The following is an 18,171-nucleotide window of genomic DNA, read 5'->3' on the forward strand; positions in this document are numbered from 1 at the left end:
CCCGTCGAGGCCCCGGGGTGCCGCCCGCGTCTGGCCGGTGGTCAGCAGTGCCCGGCTGGCCCCGAGTCGGAGAAGCGGTGGACTTCTTCACCGCAGCTGCCCCGCCCCGAGTCAGGAGCGAAAGCGGCGCGAAGGGAACGCTTTGTGACCGTGAGCAGCCCCGCGGTGGCACGCAGAGCCCTGCCCGTGGGCACGCGAGCTCAGTGCAGCGGTGGTCTTCTCTACGCTCACACCTCGGTACCCAGGTTCAGTGCTGTGTCGGCGCTTTGCGGTAGGTCAGGCTTGGGTTCCAGTTTGGGCCCTCGGCTCTGAAAGGTTCGCCGTCCGTGGGTAGGCCCTGGCTAGCAGCGAGAATCGCTTTGTCCCGGCAGCCCGGTTGGTGGGAACAGGCTTTGTGAAGCAGTGCTTTGTCTGAGGGCCGGGGACAGGGACTTGCTGTGTGCGCGAGGCGGTAGAGGCAGAGAGAGCAGTGCAGGAGTGAGAGCAGCCTTTAACCGCTGAGGAAGCCACCAGATCTCCGGGCGGTGGGGAACGGGAACAGTACAGAGGGGCCCACGGCCCGCCGCGCTCCAGCCAGCCCCCCAGCCCAGCCAGCACCCCAGCCCAGAGCCTCAGAAAGAGCAGCGCGCTCTTACCCCTTGGAAAGTGTTTGCCCGTAGTTCAGATGCCATGTTATGAAGGATAGTTTATTGTTTGTAACTATAGAATCATGGCTGTACTGCAGGCTAACCTGGTTTTTTTGTATAAGGCTCAGGTCCTCCGACTATCCTTTATAATAATAATAGTGGTTGTTTTCCTTTATGTTTTTGTTTGTTTATTTGAGACAGTCTCACTCTGTAGTTCAGCCTGGCCTTGAACTTATGATCCTCCTGTCTCAGCCTCCTGAGTGCTGGGTTCACAGGTGAAGAGGTTCATAGGGTGAGATGTATAGGGCATGGGGATGAGGCATGCTTCTGTGCCCTTTTCAGATGCGGCAACTTCTGGGAAACTGCATGTGTTCAGCTCATCTGTTTTGTGTGTATGTGTGTGTGTATGTTTTATCTTTTTGAAACAGGGTCTCACCATGCAGTTCAGGCTGGTCTTAAACTCACTTTGTAGCCCAGGCTGACCTCGAACTTGCAACAATCCTCCTGCCTCAGCCTCCCCAGTGATGGGATTACAGGCTTGGGCAAGCCTGTAATCCCATCACTGGGGATGCTGTACTTTAGACTGAAGCCCAAGCTGGCCCTGAATTCACAGAAATCTTCCTGCCTCAGCTTCCCAAGGGCTAGGATTACAGACGTGTACCACCATGCAGGTTTGTGTTTTTGATTACTGAGACTTCACTTCAAAGACATGATTAAGGCAGGGTCAACCCAGTGGAAATGTGATTAGACCAAAGGCTGAGCTACTGCTGCAGACTGGGTGGGGTCACCCCAGGGCTGGTCTGTCCAGATTCAGTCTGTCCAGATTCGCCAGTATTCCTTACCCTGGGTGTGGGGCCAGAGCCCTCCAGGCAGGTCTTATCTCCTCTCAGACGGAGTTCAGAGGAAGACAGGGAAGATTAGAGTTTCTACCGCCTGCCTAGGGGAAGAGAAATTCTAGTTTCTGTGACCTGGTACTGTGATTTCTGCAAGCATCTGTTGACATTGCCCCAGTTCCAGGGAGGCGGATCGCCTGAGATACACAGGCGCGTGGTTTATTCCCTGCTCTCTGCTGCGCCGCGTGCTGCAGAAGGTCACAGCTGCAAGAGGCAGAAACGAGACTGCACAGCAGTGTTTCCTGAGGGTTGTGAATGGCTTCCGCGCCTGCCTTGGTAGAGATCTTCACTTAGGACTTCCTGAGGTTTTTACCTGTGTGGAGGGTTTGGTGCTAAATACACATTTAAAAATCCTTTATATTTGTGTTCATGGTTTTGGTTTTAAATTCTTGTCATCTTTTACCCTTTACCTGCAGATGATTTTCTTAGACTAAATCAGGATTAGAATTCACTCACATTTTTTTTTTTTCCCGGTACCGGGGATCGAACTCACGACCTTGCGCTTGCCAGGCAGGTGTTGTGCCGCTGAGCTAAATCCCCAGCCCCTCACTCATATTTTTTGAAAGCTTAACCCAGTGGAGCAGGACTTGAGAAGGAGGAGTTGTCTGAGAGGAGCTCGAGTTTTTCCCTCAACAACCTCAGACAGCATTGCTTCCAGGTCCCACTGTAATTTGTTTTACTTTTAGTCTGTAGGCTCTAGGTGTTAGGTGGTTCTTCTGCACTGAGACTCCTTTAAAGAATTAGCATTTTAGGCTGGGTGTAGCGGCTCACACCTGCAATCCCAGCACTCTGGAGGCAGAGGCAGGAGGATCTTTGCTGTGAGTTTGAGACCAGCCTGGGCTGCTAAGTGAGCTCAAGGCCGGCCGGAACTGCATAGCAGGACCCTGTCTCAAAAAGACAAAAAGAAGGAATTAGCATCTTGATACCTTCGTGATGCTAAGAATTTTGATAGTTTGAACCACCTGCTGTTAAAATCTGGGACACTCTCTTTCCGAATGTGTCTGCAGGCCATGTCTTCCAGAGGCTGGTGGCAAGGAGTGCCTCCTCGTGTGCACTGTGGGACGGGCTCTTGGTCATGACCCGCCGTCCTTGTCCTCAGCCTTTGCGCTGTTGATAGCTGATGAGTTACTGTGGGTAACAAGCTGCAGGGAAGGCACGAAGACCAGGGGCAGGAAGGGTGTGGAGCCCGGCACAGCTGTGTCCCAGGAGGTGAGGGCCAGCAGGACCTGGAGACCAGGGCCTGTCCACGCTCTGTCACCTGGAGGAGGCACAGCTTCCCGGGAGGAGGGGAAGGAGACGTGTGTGTTGCGCTGGCTCACGCTTGCCGGGTGCCTTCTGTCCACCGAGCGCTGTGCTGTTCGGGAGCAGATGGAGGAGGGAGACGCGATCTCCTGCAGGGAACCTCAGTGCAGGGGAGGAGCCGTCCCGAGAGCCCGCGCGGTGAGCACAGCTAAGTCCTTACTGTTTGCGATTCCACCTGCCCGCAGGTTTACTGCCAGCCCCCAGATCAGATTCTCAGCCCACTTGTAGCCACCATGGATCCACGCAGAGTCGCTGTGTGTTCCCAGCCGAGGTTAAGAACCAGGTGACGTGTTCCGCACTCGTGTTTCAGCTCTCATGCCGTTAACAAGGATCCTTCATGCAGTGTGTTTGGTGCCATGGCTTTTTGCGTTTCGTCAGTGATTTCATTATTAAAAGCGGCCCCGGGCATGGTACTAATATGCCGTCTAGTTGTCTTCACTGCAGAGAGCTGTGCTGTGCCTTGCAGAAAATGTGTGAGATAAACTTGGTTCGGCCACGCTGTCTGCCGTGCGTTCAGTGTTACTGAGCGCAGTGTGTGTTCAGATGCAGTGCCTTTGAGCAGAAGCACACGTACGAGCTGTGCACTGCCCACCTGGTGAAAATGCTGTGAGTGCAGACTTGTGGGACGCAGCCCGAGTCTCCCCGGAGCAGTGGTCCTGTGTTCGCGATGCAGTGTTGGTAGCGACTTTAGGACGCAGCTACTTTGCAGGGTGAGGATCCGCCCGGCCTAGTGGCCATGCTGTGCAGCTGTCAGCAGCCAGAGTGGATTTCTGAGTGGTGGCCCGATCCCCGAGGGGCTCGGGGTCCCTGGAGTTGGAGGGCAGATGAGATGCAGATCGAAGCGCTGGTTTGTGGGGCTTGAGCAGCATGGACTCGATCAGGAAGTTTTAGCACCCTAGAAGGTGTGTCAAGGCAGAGGGCAGGTTGGAGGCCCGAGAGCGGCGGGGGAGGCGTTCGCAGAGAGGCCCCGGGAAGACAAGCAGGGTGGAAGGCAGGCGAGGGGACCGCAGAGGGTAGACGTGCGCCTGTTGCTGGGTGATGGCCCACCGGTGCTCCTTGAGCTGGACGGGGATCCTGGAGGAGCAGAGGCAAGTGGAGTGGCCCCTGGGTGCGGCTTTTTGTGCATATTTCTGAGATTCTGGGAGCTCTGGGTGTGACGGGACAGCCTCGGAAGTGCAGGTGTGACAGCAGGGGTGGCGTGGCCTGGGCTGCGCCTCAGGTAGTGACAGGCTCTACGCGCAGGACGCAGGTGCCTGTGTGGCTGAAGCCGGGCCCCGTGGTGCCTTGCGGGGACCCTGAGGAGCAGCCCGGCTCCTGCACTGAGGAGGCTGGCGGGTGCAGGAGGGCGTGGCTAGAGCCGCACCAGCGTCCACTCCAGTGAGCGCGGCTGTGTCCTCCGCAGAGCGCCGGGGACTGTACGCTTCCCGAGTTCCCTCTGTACTCTCACGGCTCCTCAGTTCTCAGTCCCCTTGTCATGTGATTTTCACTGTCACAGCATCCAGGATCACTGAGCACGCTTACTTACAGTTGGGCAAATTCCTTTCAGTTCTGCTTGCGTGGGGTTGGGGAGACAGCCAGCTTCCGCCTGATTGTTTGCGCTGACAGCGCTAGACCCCAGACTGTGCCTTTTAAACTTCCCTGCTGGCCCCCAGATTCAGTTTCCTCCCTTTTCCCTTTGGTTGGGGCTTGGAAATGGAGCAGAAGCAAATCACATGCTCACGCTTCCGAAGTCTTCTAGACCTCTATGCTAGCCGCGGTAGCTGGTGGCACTTGAAATGTGGCTCGTCTGAATGGAGACATTCTCCATGGGTAAAACAAAAAACAGACAGTGAAATGACTCATTAATAATTTTTATATTGGTAACATGTTGAAGGAAGGTTTATGTATGTGTGTATGTGCTTATATATATATATATATATTTTTTTTTTTTTTTCTTTTTTTCCCTTTTTGAGACAGGGTTTCACTATGCAGTTCAAGCTGGTCTTGAACTCAGTTTGTAGCCTAGGCGGGCCTCAAACTCAGCCATCCTCCTGCTTCAGCCTCCTGAGGGCTGGGGCTAGCGGCATGTGCCACCACACCTGGCAGATTTTGTATATGTTGAATTAAATAAAATACATTCTTAAAATTAATTTCACTTGGTTTTTTTCCTTTTAAAATGTAGGTATTGTAGATATTTGAAAATATGTACGTGGCTCACATTTTCTTTCTTGGATGGCACTGCTACTTTTCAGTGAGTCCTTTGGATTTCCAGGGATGAATCTGAGAATGGTTGCATTAAATGGTATACTTAAAGGACCAAATTCTTGGGCTTGTATTTGTAATGCCATTGAATTTGGTGCTAGTTTACATGAATGTAGCACCGCTAAATAGAAGTATTACTGTAAAAACTATTAGAAATTCCTTCTGCTGAATGAAGCTTATTCTTAAAGACACTTACTTTTCTTGGAAATTCCAGTGTAATAAAATGGAGTAAGTACTCATGTATGGAATGTAAGCCGTTCCTTTTAAGAATTGGCATCAGGGTTCGCACGAGCTTGCATTTTGGACTAATGAGATGCCGTAGGATTTTTAAGCGTGTGCTTATCTTTGAATCTGCACCACACTGAGGTGTGGTACACTGAGGTTCTGCTGGCCCTGAGATAGTGGCTGTTTGCAGAATTAGATGAACAGCTATTTGCAAGACAGCCTTAGTAAATACGGCAGAAGGGAGGCTCACCGAAAAGGATCTAATTTAGGAGCCATTTGCTACCTGCCTTCTCTCTGCTCAGTGTTGGCGTACCTGACAAGCAAACTACAAAAGACATTGAAGCCGAGCATGGTGGCACACACCTGTAATCCCAGCACTTGGGAGGCTGAGGCAGGAGGATCCTTGCGAGTTTGAGACCAGTCTGGACTACAAGGTGAGCTCAAGGCCAGCCAGAACTGCATAGTGAGACCCTGTCTCAAAAAGACAAAAAAAAAAAAAAAAAAAGACACTGAGGAGCGGTAGCAAAGCTCCTTGTCTGCCTCGGGAATTCCATTCCATTCACATTTGAATACCGATGCATCAGTGACAGGTGAAAAGTTTGTACCTTACAATGTCAGCCCAGGTGTTAAGATTTGAAAATTATTTCTGAAAAGAAAATGCAGGCCCCAGATCACCTTGAGTAGACCCTGCTCCTGCCAGCTCTTGTCTGGGGCTCCTTGTGGTGCTGGTGATCCCCCACAAGCGCGTGTGGGCTGTGTGAGGCGGGCGTTCTGAGTGCTGCGGGGAGCGCAGGGCCCGGCTGGAGCTGAGGAACAGGGCGGTGTCGGCTCCTCGGGTGTCAGCGTGTGTCCCATCCGGCTTCCCATGGTAGATGTTGAAGCGTTTTCAGAAAAGGGCCGGTGCAGGAAGCTTTTGCAGAGCAAGATGGCCTTTGGTTTGTGTCCTCAGAGGGTTAGAAGATTTGGCTTGGAGAGTTGTAAGGGGAAGTTGGTGTGACGAGGGAGGCAGGAGGCTTGAGAGGGGATTCTTACCAGTGGAGGAGGCAGTGCCTTATGAGAACTTGAAAGCTAATGGACTCCTAGTCATAATTTTCTAGCCGCTGCACTAATTTGTTCTAGAGTTTACTCTTCTCGGGGGAGGTTACAGCGTCTATTTTGAAGTGCTGAATTGCCTGAAGCTTCCAGAGAGTTCGCTGCTTTGGGAGGTAGCGGGGTAGGGAAATTGGTTGACCTTCTTGGGTTAAATCGTTATTTGCCAGATGTCATTGTTGCCAAAGTTAATTCTCTTGGCTTCATGTTGTGTAAATTCGGTGCAGTCTTCTCTGAGCTGAGCAGCTCAGGGGACAGTGAGTTCTCTCGGACTTGTATAGATAAAGAATAGCACATTGCATTTATCTAGAACTAGTTTTTCAAAGGACTTTCAAATGCTTGTGTTTCGCATTTTCAGCAGCCCTCCGAGGAAGATGGAGTAAGTATCATCAACTCCTTTCATTTGTAGCCGAGGAAACTGAGGCTCAGAGAGTCAGAACGACTTCCTCCAGAGCTGTAAGATACTGGTGAGCGGCGCTTCTGGCCCGCTGCGCTTTTCCTCATGTGACCAGGCCGCTGGTGATGGTGGCCCCTCGCCAGCTTCTGCTTCTCAAGCTCCTAGTACTCAGCTTGTCATGAGGACCTGACTCGGAAATGTGAGCACCTCCTGATTCAGAGCTGAGCGTCCATTCCCAGGCTTCTCTTCTCAGAAACTGGTTTCTGTCCACTCCCAGGAGCTTTCTTAGTCTCTGTGGTCTTTAGATCTCTTAAATCCCTGAAGTCTTTCTTACTTAATTTCCCAGCGGTGAATTTAGTATCTGAGAAGCTTTTAAGGTCACCGTGTGAAACTGTAGCTGGACGAGAGAAGCTCTGTTGCGAATTTACACCGCAGCTCTGTATGTTTCCTGTTTCTCGATAACTCTGTTCTTGTGCTCTGTAGTTGGCTGTCCCACGGAGTGGATTCATAGCAGGCCAGGAATGAGTGGGATTCCAGGGAGGTGGCTGTGCTAGTCCTGGCTAAACACAGAGCTTGAGCCAGTGTGGTAGCACACGCCTGTAACCCCAGCACTCGGGAGGCTGAGGCAGGAGGATCGCTGAGTTTGAGGCCAGCCTGGGCTGCAAAGTGAGTTCAAGGCCAGCCTGAACAGCGTAGCGAGACCCTGCCTCAAAACAACGAAAACAAAAACCCAGAAACTCACAGAGCTTGGGTGAGGGTGGGCACAGTGGGAGTTGTGATAGAAGCTGCTCTTTGCCCCTGTGTGGGAGTCAGGAGCCTGGGACGTTACATGCTGCAGATAATTTTGTGCCTGGCCTTTAGTGACTTGCGGCGGAGAATGTAGAGAGAGCTGGAATATTTGTGCTTCTGCAGCCTCTTCTGTGCCACGGGGTGCCTTCTGCCCGTGTTTTCAGCACATCTGCCTCGACACACTGGCACTCATTTAATTTTTCCATCTTTCCTGCTCAGTTATTTACACCAGTGACCATAGGAGCCAAGGCTTCCAGCCAGGTGTGGTGGCACACGTCTGTAATCTAGTGCTCTTGGAGGCGGAGGCAGGAGGATGGAAAGTTCAAGGCCAGCCTGGGCAGTTGAAACTTCGTCCCAGAATAAAAAGTTGTGGAGGATGGACTTCATGGCAAAGGCCTTGCTTTCACACTCACTGTTGAGAGAAAGTGAACAAAACAAAACCAAGGCTGCTTTTTTCTTAACCCAAGCCTTTGATCTCCGCAGGGAGGTGGATAACCGGGCGCAGCGCCCTCCCTCAGGATTGCTGTTGCCCGCCCCTCCCCTGCACTTGCAGGGGCATCTTTTCTCAGGTATCGGTTCCTTATGATACCGCTGTTCCTGACATGGGTTTTGTTCACTGTCCTTTGTGTCTCCAGAGCCCCAGGGGGGACCTGGCCCAGCAGATGTCTGTCAGGATGAGTCAGGGTGGGGCTGAGTCTTTCTGGATTGAGTTGGGGCCTTCACCCTGAGACGCAGTACCGCCCAGCTGTTTTCTTACTTTGTATTGAGATTGAGTGTTGCCAAGTCACTGAATTGCCCAGGCTGGGCTCAGTCTTGTGGGTCCCCTGCCTGTGCCTCTCAAGTGCTGGGGTTACAGTGTGTGCCACCGTGCCTGGCTTTGGATAGCGTAGTTCAGAGCTAAGTTGATAAATGGCTCAGCAAAAGCACTGAGATGCTTTTATAGATTGTAGATTGTCAAATGTTCTTTATTTTGTTTAATCCGTTTTGGTTGTTTGATTACAACATAGGTTACTGAATAACTCCTAACAATTCTAAAATTATCCCAATGACAGTAGTTAAAATAATAGTAGTTATTTATGGGATACCATTTTTGATAATTTAATAAAAATATTTATTCCTGTCTGAGATAAATAGTTGTATCTTCATGCTATAAATGTAAAAAAAAATTATAGCCAAATGCAGTGACATATGCTGGTAATCCCAGTGCTTGGGAGGCTGAGGCAGGAGGATTACAAAATCAAGTCCTGTCTCAGAATAAAAAAGTAAAAAGGGGGTGGGGGTGTAGCTTAGTGCAGAGACCCTGGGTTCAGTCCCCAGAGAGATATAAAAGCCCTCCTCACAGAGCCTCTGGGTCAGCGTGGTGTGTGGTGTAGGCCGCAGGCGTGTGGTTGACCTGACTGAACAAGGTGTGTGATGGGAAGGGGAAGGAGAGTGGGGTGCCAAGGAGCAGGCGGCGCTGTCGCCACGGTCTCTGTGCGCAGCCGCTGTGGCTGACACGCTGGTTGTCGTCTTAGTTACTTTTCTTGTTGCTGAGACAAAATACCCCACACCCAGAGTTAGAGGAGGGAGGTTGCTCTGTATGGTTGCAGAGGTTTCAGTCCATAGCTGGCTGGCTCCAAGGCAGGGTGGCCTGGCAGAGGACATCACAGAGCAGACACAGTCCCTGGTATGGCAGGCAGGAGGCAGGGCGCAGCAGGCAGCAAGTGATGGCAGCAGCCCTCTCTGCCCCTTACGTTCTATGCAGGCTGCCTGCCCTTAGGGCGGTAGTATTCACACCCGGGGCGGGGCACCCTTAATCCTAGCATCACACCGTGAATCAACCCCAGCAGCACATCCTGGATCCCAGCATCACACACTAGAGCCAGCCACCTCTGAAAAGCTGCACCTGTGAGCACATGGGGCTTTGGGGAGGTCTAGACACAGCCACAACAGTTGCGTTCGGGCATAGGAGCTTCTGTTGTGAGGGGAACCTGGTTGGTTTCTCATTGTACCCTGGAGAGAAACGGCGGTGGGTATGAGGAAAATAAGTACAAGAGACAAGAGCTGGGTCAGATGGAGTTACCTCTTAGCTGCGGGAAGAGGACTGACTTCAACAGTAGGGGCGTTTATTAAAGTTAGTATGAGGAGAGGTCATGTTGCCTAGCCGCTAACGACTGCGCTTGTCCAGGCAGGATGCTTTCCTCAGTACTGAGGCAGCCTGACTGCCCGAGGCACCTGGCTCTGTCCTGCCCTCGCACGTGACCAGTTTCCAGCTCCAGCGGCTCCCAACCCTGTTTCTGTCTGGCGGCGTTTGGGACTGACATGCAAGCTCTGCGTTGCATGCTGAGTACTCCAGCCTGCATATTTCAAAGCATCAACAGAAACGTCAACTTATTTCATAGCTGTATATCCAGATACAGCGGGATGGAGGTTCCTCGGTGAGAGTCCTCCTCTAGGTTTTGGTTTTAGTTTTTTGGGTTTGTTGGTTTTCCAGCACTGAGGATGGAACCCGGGTCTTGCAAATGCTAAGCATGTGCTCTCCCGCTGAGCTACATCCCTATCCCTTTATTTTATTGTATCTTGAAACAGGGTCCTGCAAAACTGCCCAGGCTGGTCCGCAGCTGGCGGTCCTCCTGCGCTGGCCTCGAAGTAGCTGGGATCGTGCAGGGGTGCCCCTGCACCTTGCTGCACTGGGTGTTTTCCAGACATGCTTTCCGTGATTACACATGCGGTCTGATGAGAATGGGGGCTTCCACGGGGAGGGGGAGGGCTGAAAAGTGGTGCTGCTGTAGAGCCGTGTCCCGTCGGGAGGGGGAGAGCGCACGGGCCCCCCGGGAGAAGTTCTGCCCCGGTCCGTGGGCACCTGCTCCTTCACTGCGTGACTGTGACCTGCTCACCTGGCTTGCAGAAGGCGCGGGGCTGTGAATGATTCCGGAGATGCTGGCTCCAGTGCAGTAAGGGCTCAGCTTCCAACTTGTTAACCGAGGCTGGACTCCTGATACCTTTGCCAAGGTCCAGGCGTCAGTGAGAGCCGGACTTGACATCCGTTAAACTTTAAAAGTTACGTAATATTCTGTTGCTAATGTTTTCTGACTTTCACAAGTCTTACAATAGTTAAGTGGCTGTTGTTCATGTCCCTGAGATGTGGAGGTGGGTAGTAACAGTCATACATACGGAAAGAATGACTGAAGTCTGATACTGTCCCCAAAAAGAGAGCCTTTGTCGAAATCCTGGGTTACCTCGCTGGTTGCAGACTCGGGACTCGTTCACTGGTGGCGTGAGGAGTCAGTCACCCGGGCGCCGTAGGACGGCCTCTAGTTAGCAGGCCGAGCCTGGCGCCTGTGTCCTGGTACAGTTCGGGTGTGAGAGGTGAGCTGTGGCCGTCCTCCCAGGGCTCATTTCCTCCGTTAGCTTGGGCCTCTCCTGGGTCTTATTTCCCTGCTTCTCTATGTCAGCGTGCCCTGCCTTTGAATAGCACTTAAAAGAAGCGTAATGCTTGTAGTTTAGAAATTCCTCTTGTTGTGTGTTGTACTGCTGCTTAGTACTGACCAGAGTTTCCAAATCAAGGGAATTGCATTATTTTGTTTCTAGTCCAATCTTTGAAGCGGCTGGTAGTTGCAGTGATACATTTTTGCTGGTTTATATAAATATGAAAGATAGCAGTTGTGTTAAAGGAAAAAAAGTGTGAGCAGAACTCTACCCTTACAGGGTGAGTGCTTTTTATTTATGTTTCTCTTTTTCTTTCAGCTATCTGAGAGTGTTTTGACTCTGACAGTTCCCTTATAATAAAACCCATAGAATTATTACAGAATGAAGAAATCAGGTGATGGTTACTGATCAGAATTTTTTAAACAGTGGTTTTACCTGTTATTTGTAGATTATACCCGCTTACATTGGAAAATTGGAAATCAGAAGAATAAAAAGAGAAGCACGCTTTTTTTTGTTTGTTTTTTTCCGGTAGCAGGAATTGAACTCATGACCTTGTGCTTGCCAGGCAGGCACTGTGCTGCTGAGCTAAATCCCCAGCCCCAAAAAGCACCCTTTGTGCGGCTACTCAGAGACACTCCGGTATTATTTTCTGGTTCTAGTAAAGTGCATATACAGTCGAATCTTGATCTTTTATTTAGCATTGTAGCATATAAATTCTCTGTGTCCCACAGATTTTACAGAGACGTGCTGTGGCGCACTATTTAGGCATTCTTTTATTGACTGAGTGCATTCTTATGCAGGGGGCTGACTGTTCACTCCTCGAAGTCTGGAAATGTGGAGCGGAGCATAATCCAGATTGCAGTTACGAACTACAGAGTATTCTGGGTTTTCGTGTGTGTGTGTGTGTGTGTGTGTGTGTGTGTGTGTGCGCGCCCACGCTGGGGACTGAACCCAGGGCCTTGAGAATGCTAAACATGCACTCTGACCACTGACCTACATTCCCAGACCTCATGTAACTTATCAGAACCTAAAAGCTAAATTACTCCAAGAAGTTAGCAGTAATACTGGTTGAGCTAATTTGCAGGGATCCAGAAAAATCCCTCTGCTCCGGGGTCTGTGCAGCGCTGCAGCGCAGGACTGGGCAGGTTGAGAGTGGGAGGCTGAGCCCGCGTCCAGGCGGCGGCGGCACGCATGGCTGCTGCACGGGGATTGTTTACAGGACAGCAGGGCAGGCTTCACGGAAGCACAGTGTCAGACAGGAGGCGCACTCAGCCACGGAGCACATGGCTGGGGCCGTGTCCTCACAGGACTAAATTAGGGAGCACCCAAACAGCCTGAGCAAGGTTCAGGCTGGTGAAGAAAGAATGGACTAATTCATTGGTCCGGAATGCCAGCGGCCTCCTCCTTGGCCCGCTGCCCGCGTGTCCAGGATGGCCAGGCAGGAGCGTGCTCCCCTTGGCAGAGGATAAGCAGGGCGGCCCCGCTCTGGAGCAAGGGTGCCTGGGTTTGGGTCCACTTCCCTCGCTTTCTGCACTTTATTCTCTATTGAAAGAAAGTATCTGTGCTACCTACTTCCTGTTGCTAAATGAAACGCACGGAATAATGCCTGGCATATAAAATAAGCACTCAGTGAATAAAGCTATTATCCGTCTTATATGACGAGTTTGTACCTGTTGTCAGATTTCCTGAGTGCTGAGTGGGTCCGATGAGTTGAAATAGAAGAAAGGCAAGATTTGGGTGTGTGTGTGCTCGTGTGCACACCCTGTGCGTGCACACTGCTGTGTGTGCTGGGCAAGCACTCTGCTACTGAACTACATCCCCAGTGTGTGCTGTTTCTGATTGCATGCTGAGCTGGTACTGTGAAGTGGGCTGGTGCTCAGTAGTAAGAAGCTGCCCTGGCCACGTTCCTTAGGACAGCCAGGGATCAGCAGGCTTAGTTCCGGTCTTGGATCTGTCCCCAGAGCCCTTCCCCCTATGGCGTGCTGCTCCACGAAGTTTTCACACCCCCTGACCTGAGTGCACTTGATACTGTGTGGTGTAGCGTGAGGGTCTTGTTTTTAATAAGTTTCCTAGTGAATTACAATGCACAGAAAAGTATGTATGTTCTGTGTGCTTTAGTGTTCAGAGCAGCAGTGCTGAGGTAGAAACAAGTCCTAGAACTCGTTTTGTGTCTGCTCCTGCAGCCTTGCTTTGCGAGGCTGGTGACTGCTTGTTCGTGGGTGTGGAGAAGACGGTGCGAAGAGGGGGCTTGGCTGGGTGCTCGTGGGTTCCTCCCTGCCCTTACTTACTCTTCCTGTTGAGGTGATGGGAGCTGGCAGAGAAGGCGCTGTGAAGACGGAGTCCTTAGTGGGAATAATTAGCCCGGACTTCTGGAGAACTGCCCTAGACATTAACTTTTTTGGCTCTTCAAACCCCTCTCTCAGTTGCGGGTTTTGAGGTTGCTGCTTATTTTATCACCTGAAGAGAGTTAGATCACGGGAATGTAAAGTCCTGGAGCTTCCCTGACTTTAAGTCTCCCAGCTCCGCGTAGGCGTGGAAATGGGCCTTTTTCCAGGCGTCCAGTCCTAGATCTTAGGTTGGAGGTGGGTCTTTCCAGCCCCGCACTGAGTGGGTCTGGAGAGGGTCTGAGCAGAACGGGAAGCGGTATTCTCCTTGATCAGAGAGTCTGATCACAGGTAGAAGGTTGGACTGGCATCTTTCTCTTCTTTTTTTCCAGTGCCAAGGATTGAACTGAAGGCCTTTGCACTGAGCTACGTGCTCAGGCCAGTTTTTATTTTGAGACAAGGTCTTGCTAGGTCACTAAGTGGCCCAGGCTGCATTCAAAATTGCAGTCCTCCTGCCTCAGCCTCCCAGAGTGCTGGTGTTACAGATGTGTACCACTGCACCTAGCTTGGACTGGTGTCTTGAGTATACGCTCTTGGTATCCATGAGCTGAATGATACTTACACCATTTGCTGACTTACAAACATGGCACGTCTTTGTAGGGTCGCTCAGTACCCGGGACATGAGAACAGAAGTGGTTGAGTAGGGGCAGTGTAGTTCAGTATAGAGTGTGTGAATAGTATGTGCAGTCCCCAGTGTCAAAAACACAACCAGCAAACACGCATGGAGCCCGCGGTCTCCCTTCCTCGCGTCTGGGCTCCCTGCACTCCCGTTCTTCTCTGCTGTCCTGTCCGGCATCGCCTGAAGTTTATCTGTGCTGCAGAAGGCTCCGCAGTTCAGTCGGCGCTGAGCGTCTGGGTAGTGGTGGTGGACACTTTTCTAAGTGTGTGAGCTGGACAGCGTGGGTCCTCTCCGTGACGCGTGCGTGCACTGTGAGGGGCTCCGGGGAAGGCACGCGGCGACTTGTGCGTGTTGTTGAATGTTCACGACAGAGAGTGTCAGTGTCAGTGTAGGAGTCCAGCAGCAAGGAGAACAGAGGTTCTGACCCTGAAAGTCCAAACATGCGTTTTCTTGGCTCTACTCTGAGGGTTGTTCCAGGGTCTCAGGAAAAACGGTTGTGAAGACACAGTTATTATTTATTTTTCATTTACTGAAGAAATTGTAGAGCTCTCATTTACGTACAGGGTAATTCTGTGTCATATAGAGGCATTCATTTTAAATACAATAGTTGTGGTTTTGGTATGCATCTCTGCTTCATTACGTTTTACCAGACATCGAGCTGTGGAATTAAGTTACTGAGCAAGATAACAGGAACTGACATTTTGACTTTTCAAGTGACTTTTTTTGTCTTTTTGACAGGGTTTTGCTATGCACTTGAGGCTGGCCTTGAACTCACTTTGTAGCAGAGGCTGGCCTCAAACTCATAGCGATCCTCCTGCCTCAGCCTTCCCAGTGCTGGGATTACAAGTGTGTGCACCACACCCGAATTCAAATGCCTTTTTCGTTCATACAGTCTTTGAGTCGCTGACTGGAGTGACCAGAAGAGCTGAAGCCTCTGAGGGGAGGTGTTCTGTAGTGGGGGTAAGTGTGCAAGTGCACCCCTGTGCAGTGTGCACACCAGACTGTCTGGAAGCACGCTGCGTGTTGCAGAGAGCTTCCTGTCAAGATGTTAATGCAAACACACAGCATTATTAAACCAATTAGGAAGTATTTGTTGGGCAGTGACCACGTGTAAAATCTGTGTCAGAAATATGAATGCCAGCAACCCAGTTTTTATACTCAAAGGATTTATGACCTAGTTGGGGTCATCAGATTCATGTACTGTCATGAGAGAATGGTGTGCTCTTTGTTAAAATTACGGTTAAAACATTCCAGAGGAATTGAAGAGACAAGGGACTCCGTGTGAGGAAGGTCTTGGGAAGATGGGGCGGTTCTCACACAGTGCGGATCTCAGCTGGTGCACATTCTGGAACTTGCTAGACGGCGAGTTCTCCAGCTCCGCACCAGAACGGGGCCCAGAACCCCAGGGGCTGGCCCAGCAGTCTGTGTTTACACGCTCAGTCTGAACACTGCTTCTTCCTCTGAGGAAGCAGTGGCTGAAAGCTGTGCTGACCGAATTAGAGACTTAGAGACCTGTGTGTGTGTTGGGGGGTTGGACAGAGGGCGGAGCAGCTGCTGTGCAGGCTGGTTTAGTTCCCGTTGAAGAGAGTTCTTTCTGAATGCAGCCAGAGCCTTACTCACCCTGGTGTCCTGTGGAGGCATGCGGTCATTTTCCTCTCTTGTTGTCGCCATTTAAAGGTTAATGCCAACGCTGCCTGACTGGGGGATCAGTTACACACATTTATGACATTATTTGAAGCCTCTGGGAAATGTGAAAAGTGTAGATCTGCTTTGTGGCTAACTCCTGGCTGAAAGTGTATATGGAATTAGACGTTTAAGAGCGTTTCATGATCTTTCATCGGATTCTAGGGAAATATTTATTAGAGACTGAAGTTTTAAAACTAAAATTTGTATTTTATATGTGAAATGGGGTGTGCTCCTCTCACACATACGGTGCACGTTTTGTGGAATTCAGGGTTTGGGGGGGTTTATGAACCCCCTTACCCCGTTGATGTGGAGCCTGTCCCTCCCTTTCTGAGCGCTGAGACTGGGCTGAGGTAAGACGTGGGCTTGGGGCCTGGGCTCACGGGCGCTCGGCGGGCAGGCCTGGTGGTCCTGACGGCGGCCCCGCCCGCAGTCCTTGCCTGGTGAGCCCCTGTGGCTTACACTGGACGCGGTTTCATAGTGCTTGTGCAGGTAACCTGGTTCTCTGCGAGGGAGAAAGTGACTTTAAAGTCAGCTCAAGGAAAAGGAGAAGAGACCTTGAGCAGACCGTGGCCCTGCGACTACGGCCCTGCCCCTAAGCCTGAGCTACCCTTTTCTGGAATGGGATCCGTTCTCTCCCAGTCTGGCTTTGTCTTGATGTTATCACTTCAGCGTGTGTCTTGGAGAAGCGGAGCGCAGAGACGGAATTGAAGAGACAAGGGACTCCGTGTGAGGAAGGTCTTGGGAAGATGGGGCTTCCTTGTCACAGATGTGCTGCGCTCTCTGTCTCAGGGAAGGGAGGGTGTGCGATTGTTCCTGAGTCCCTTACGCTTGTAAGAGCTGCTGTCAGCTCGCTGTGGCGTGAAACAGGCCGCAGAAGGCGAGGGGCTGGCGCTGCGCAAACAGGTCCGTAGTTTTGCTCACACTTGTTGAGTAAGATACACGGCTTCCACAGATGAAGACACATTGAAAACGTCCTGAAGCCAGCGAGCCGGACAAGCCTCACCAGATTTTAGGGGTCCATTAGTAATTTCTTCAGCCAAATTCCAGGATGAGGAAAAGAAATTGTGGTGATCCCTCGTAGGTTCTTTTGTATCTAAATTTAACTTGAATTCCAGGGAGTCGAAAGAAAAATGTTTTCTCGGTGAATCTGTAGACTCATGATTCTATAGTAGTGTTCTTATTTTTCTGATGAACTATGTTTATGTCAAAAGTCAGAGTTAAACTGCTTTTGTTTCCAGGTTCTGGTAATCCAGGGCTTTTTAGCTTGAAAGTGCGCAGGAACTCAGCAGGAGAGTTCTGAGGGTTTCTGTCTGGCTTCTCGCTATGGTCGGTTTCTCTGTTTTCTGGAGTGAAGCAAGAATGTGCACCTGCTCGACCCCGCCCTCACGTCACCCTGGCACGAGTCCTGCATTTTGGCGGGTCTGGGTCACCATGTCTCCCTTGCTGTGGGTGGAGTTTTGCAAGATTGCAGAGTAAGACCTGTCAGCTGACACTTGCTCACATGAGAGCCATTAGGAGGGTGGCGTGGCCAATGTCAGAGCAACCTTGCAGCCTGTGAGCCAGTGCGTATGCCCAGAGCCACGGGAGTAGGTCTTGTGACTGCTTAATGGACGTCTCCGCACTCCAGCGAGGGAGCGCAGGGAGTGAGTCAGTCCAGGCTGCTCAACCTGTTGAGCGTTTTGTCTTTCGCTCGCTGGAGTACAGGCTTAGGAACAGAAGTAGGAAGTAGGATTTGTACTTGTCCGTGTTTGTAATGGTTCTGCTGAGAGCGTGTTTAATAACGCGATGGGTGCATCTGACTTCCTAACTCATCTGTGGGCTTAATTTACGTAACAAATGAATGTTCCTTTTTTTAAGCTTCTCAAAGAGGAAATCAGTAGGCTGTTGCCAAGTGGCTTGTTTCATATACTGTACAGGAAAGGAGATGCTCGCTTGGAACTGCTGATCACTCACTGCAGAATAACCCGCGAGTAACAAAGGAACTGCAGGATTTGTTTCCAGTCCAGCTTGATGGTTAAGATAAACCGGAAGAACATTAAGTGCTCAGGACATGTGCGGTGGCACAGCGAGAACCACAAGCCAGCCAGGGGGCTGGCAGGATTCGGCCGGATGTGTGAGTGGCGCCGGCTCTGGTGCCGGCAGGATTTACAAGACGCTTTTTTGCACAAAGATTAAAAAATGTGCCTGGGTAGGCAGGAGCACCAGTCACACGGAGCTGGACAACAGGTTTGAAATTTTAATTCTATTTTAAAGTCTCAGAAAAGTGCTTTTATTTATTGGCACTAAGCAGGTGGCGCTGTGTTCCGGAGGGTGATTCTGAGCAGTGTCTCAGTAGAGAAGGGGCTGTGGTGGGTGCACACAGGCAAGGGCTTTCCTCCGCAGCACGGCGGTCGGCCTGGGTACTTGCTGGCGACTGTAGTGATTCTTCTGCTCACTTGCTTCTTTTTGTTACCTCTGCTAGAGGCAGTTTGCGAGAGCTGGTTACACGGTTACACTCTTGTCCTCTGTTGAA

The 18,171-nt window shown here is 51.0% G+C and overlaps 1 protein-coding gene across 8 annotated transcripts in view; it reads left to right on the plus strand.

The window, feature by feature from the left end:
* Fnip2 (folliculin interacting protein 2) overlaps window positions 1-18,171 on the plus strand; it is a 115,097-nt gene that overhangs the window by 32,263 nt on the left and 64,663 nt on the right. For 2 of the 8 annotated variants that reach the window (XM_005400966.2, XM_013522875.1), the window contains exon 1: window positions 17,250-17,885. The exons of 4 other annotated variants lie outside the window; for them this stretch is intronic. In XM_005400966.2, the coding sequence (XP_005401023.1) occupies window positions 17,710-17,885 (176 nt within the window). In that variant the 5' untranslated portion in view covers window positions 17,250-17,709. Of the gene's footprint in view, window positions 1-17,249; window positions 17,886-18,171 lie in introns of those variants that run through there. 2 more of the 8 variants (XM_005400967.2, XM_013522873.1) reach the window with 2 other exon arrangements.

Source organism: Chinchilla lanigera, unplaced genomic scaffold (assembly GCF_000276665.1).
Source record: "Chinchilla lanigera isolate Chin_1 unplaced genomic scaffold, ChiLan1.0 scaffold00070, whole genome shotgun sequence".
In the NCBI taxonomy this organism is placed as follows: domain Eukaryota; kingdom Metazoa; phylum Chordata; class Mammalia; order Rodentia; family Chinchillidae; genus Chinchilla; species Chinchilla lanigera.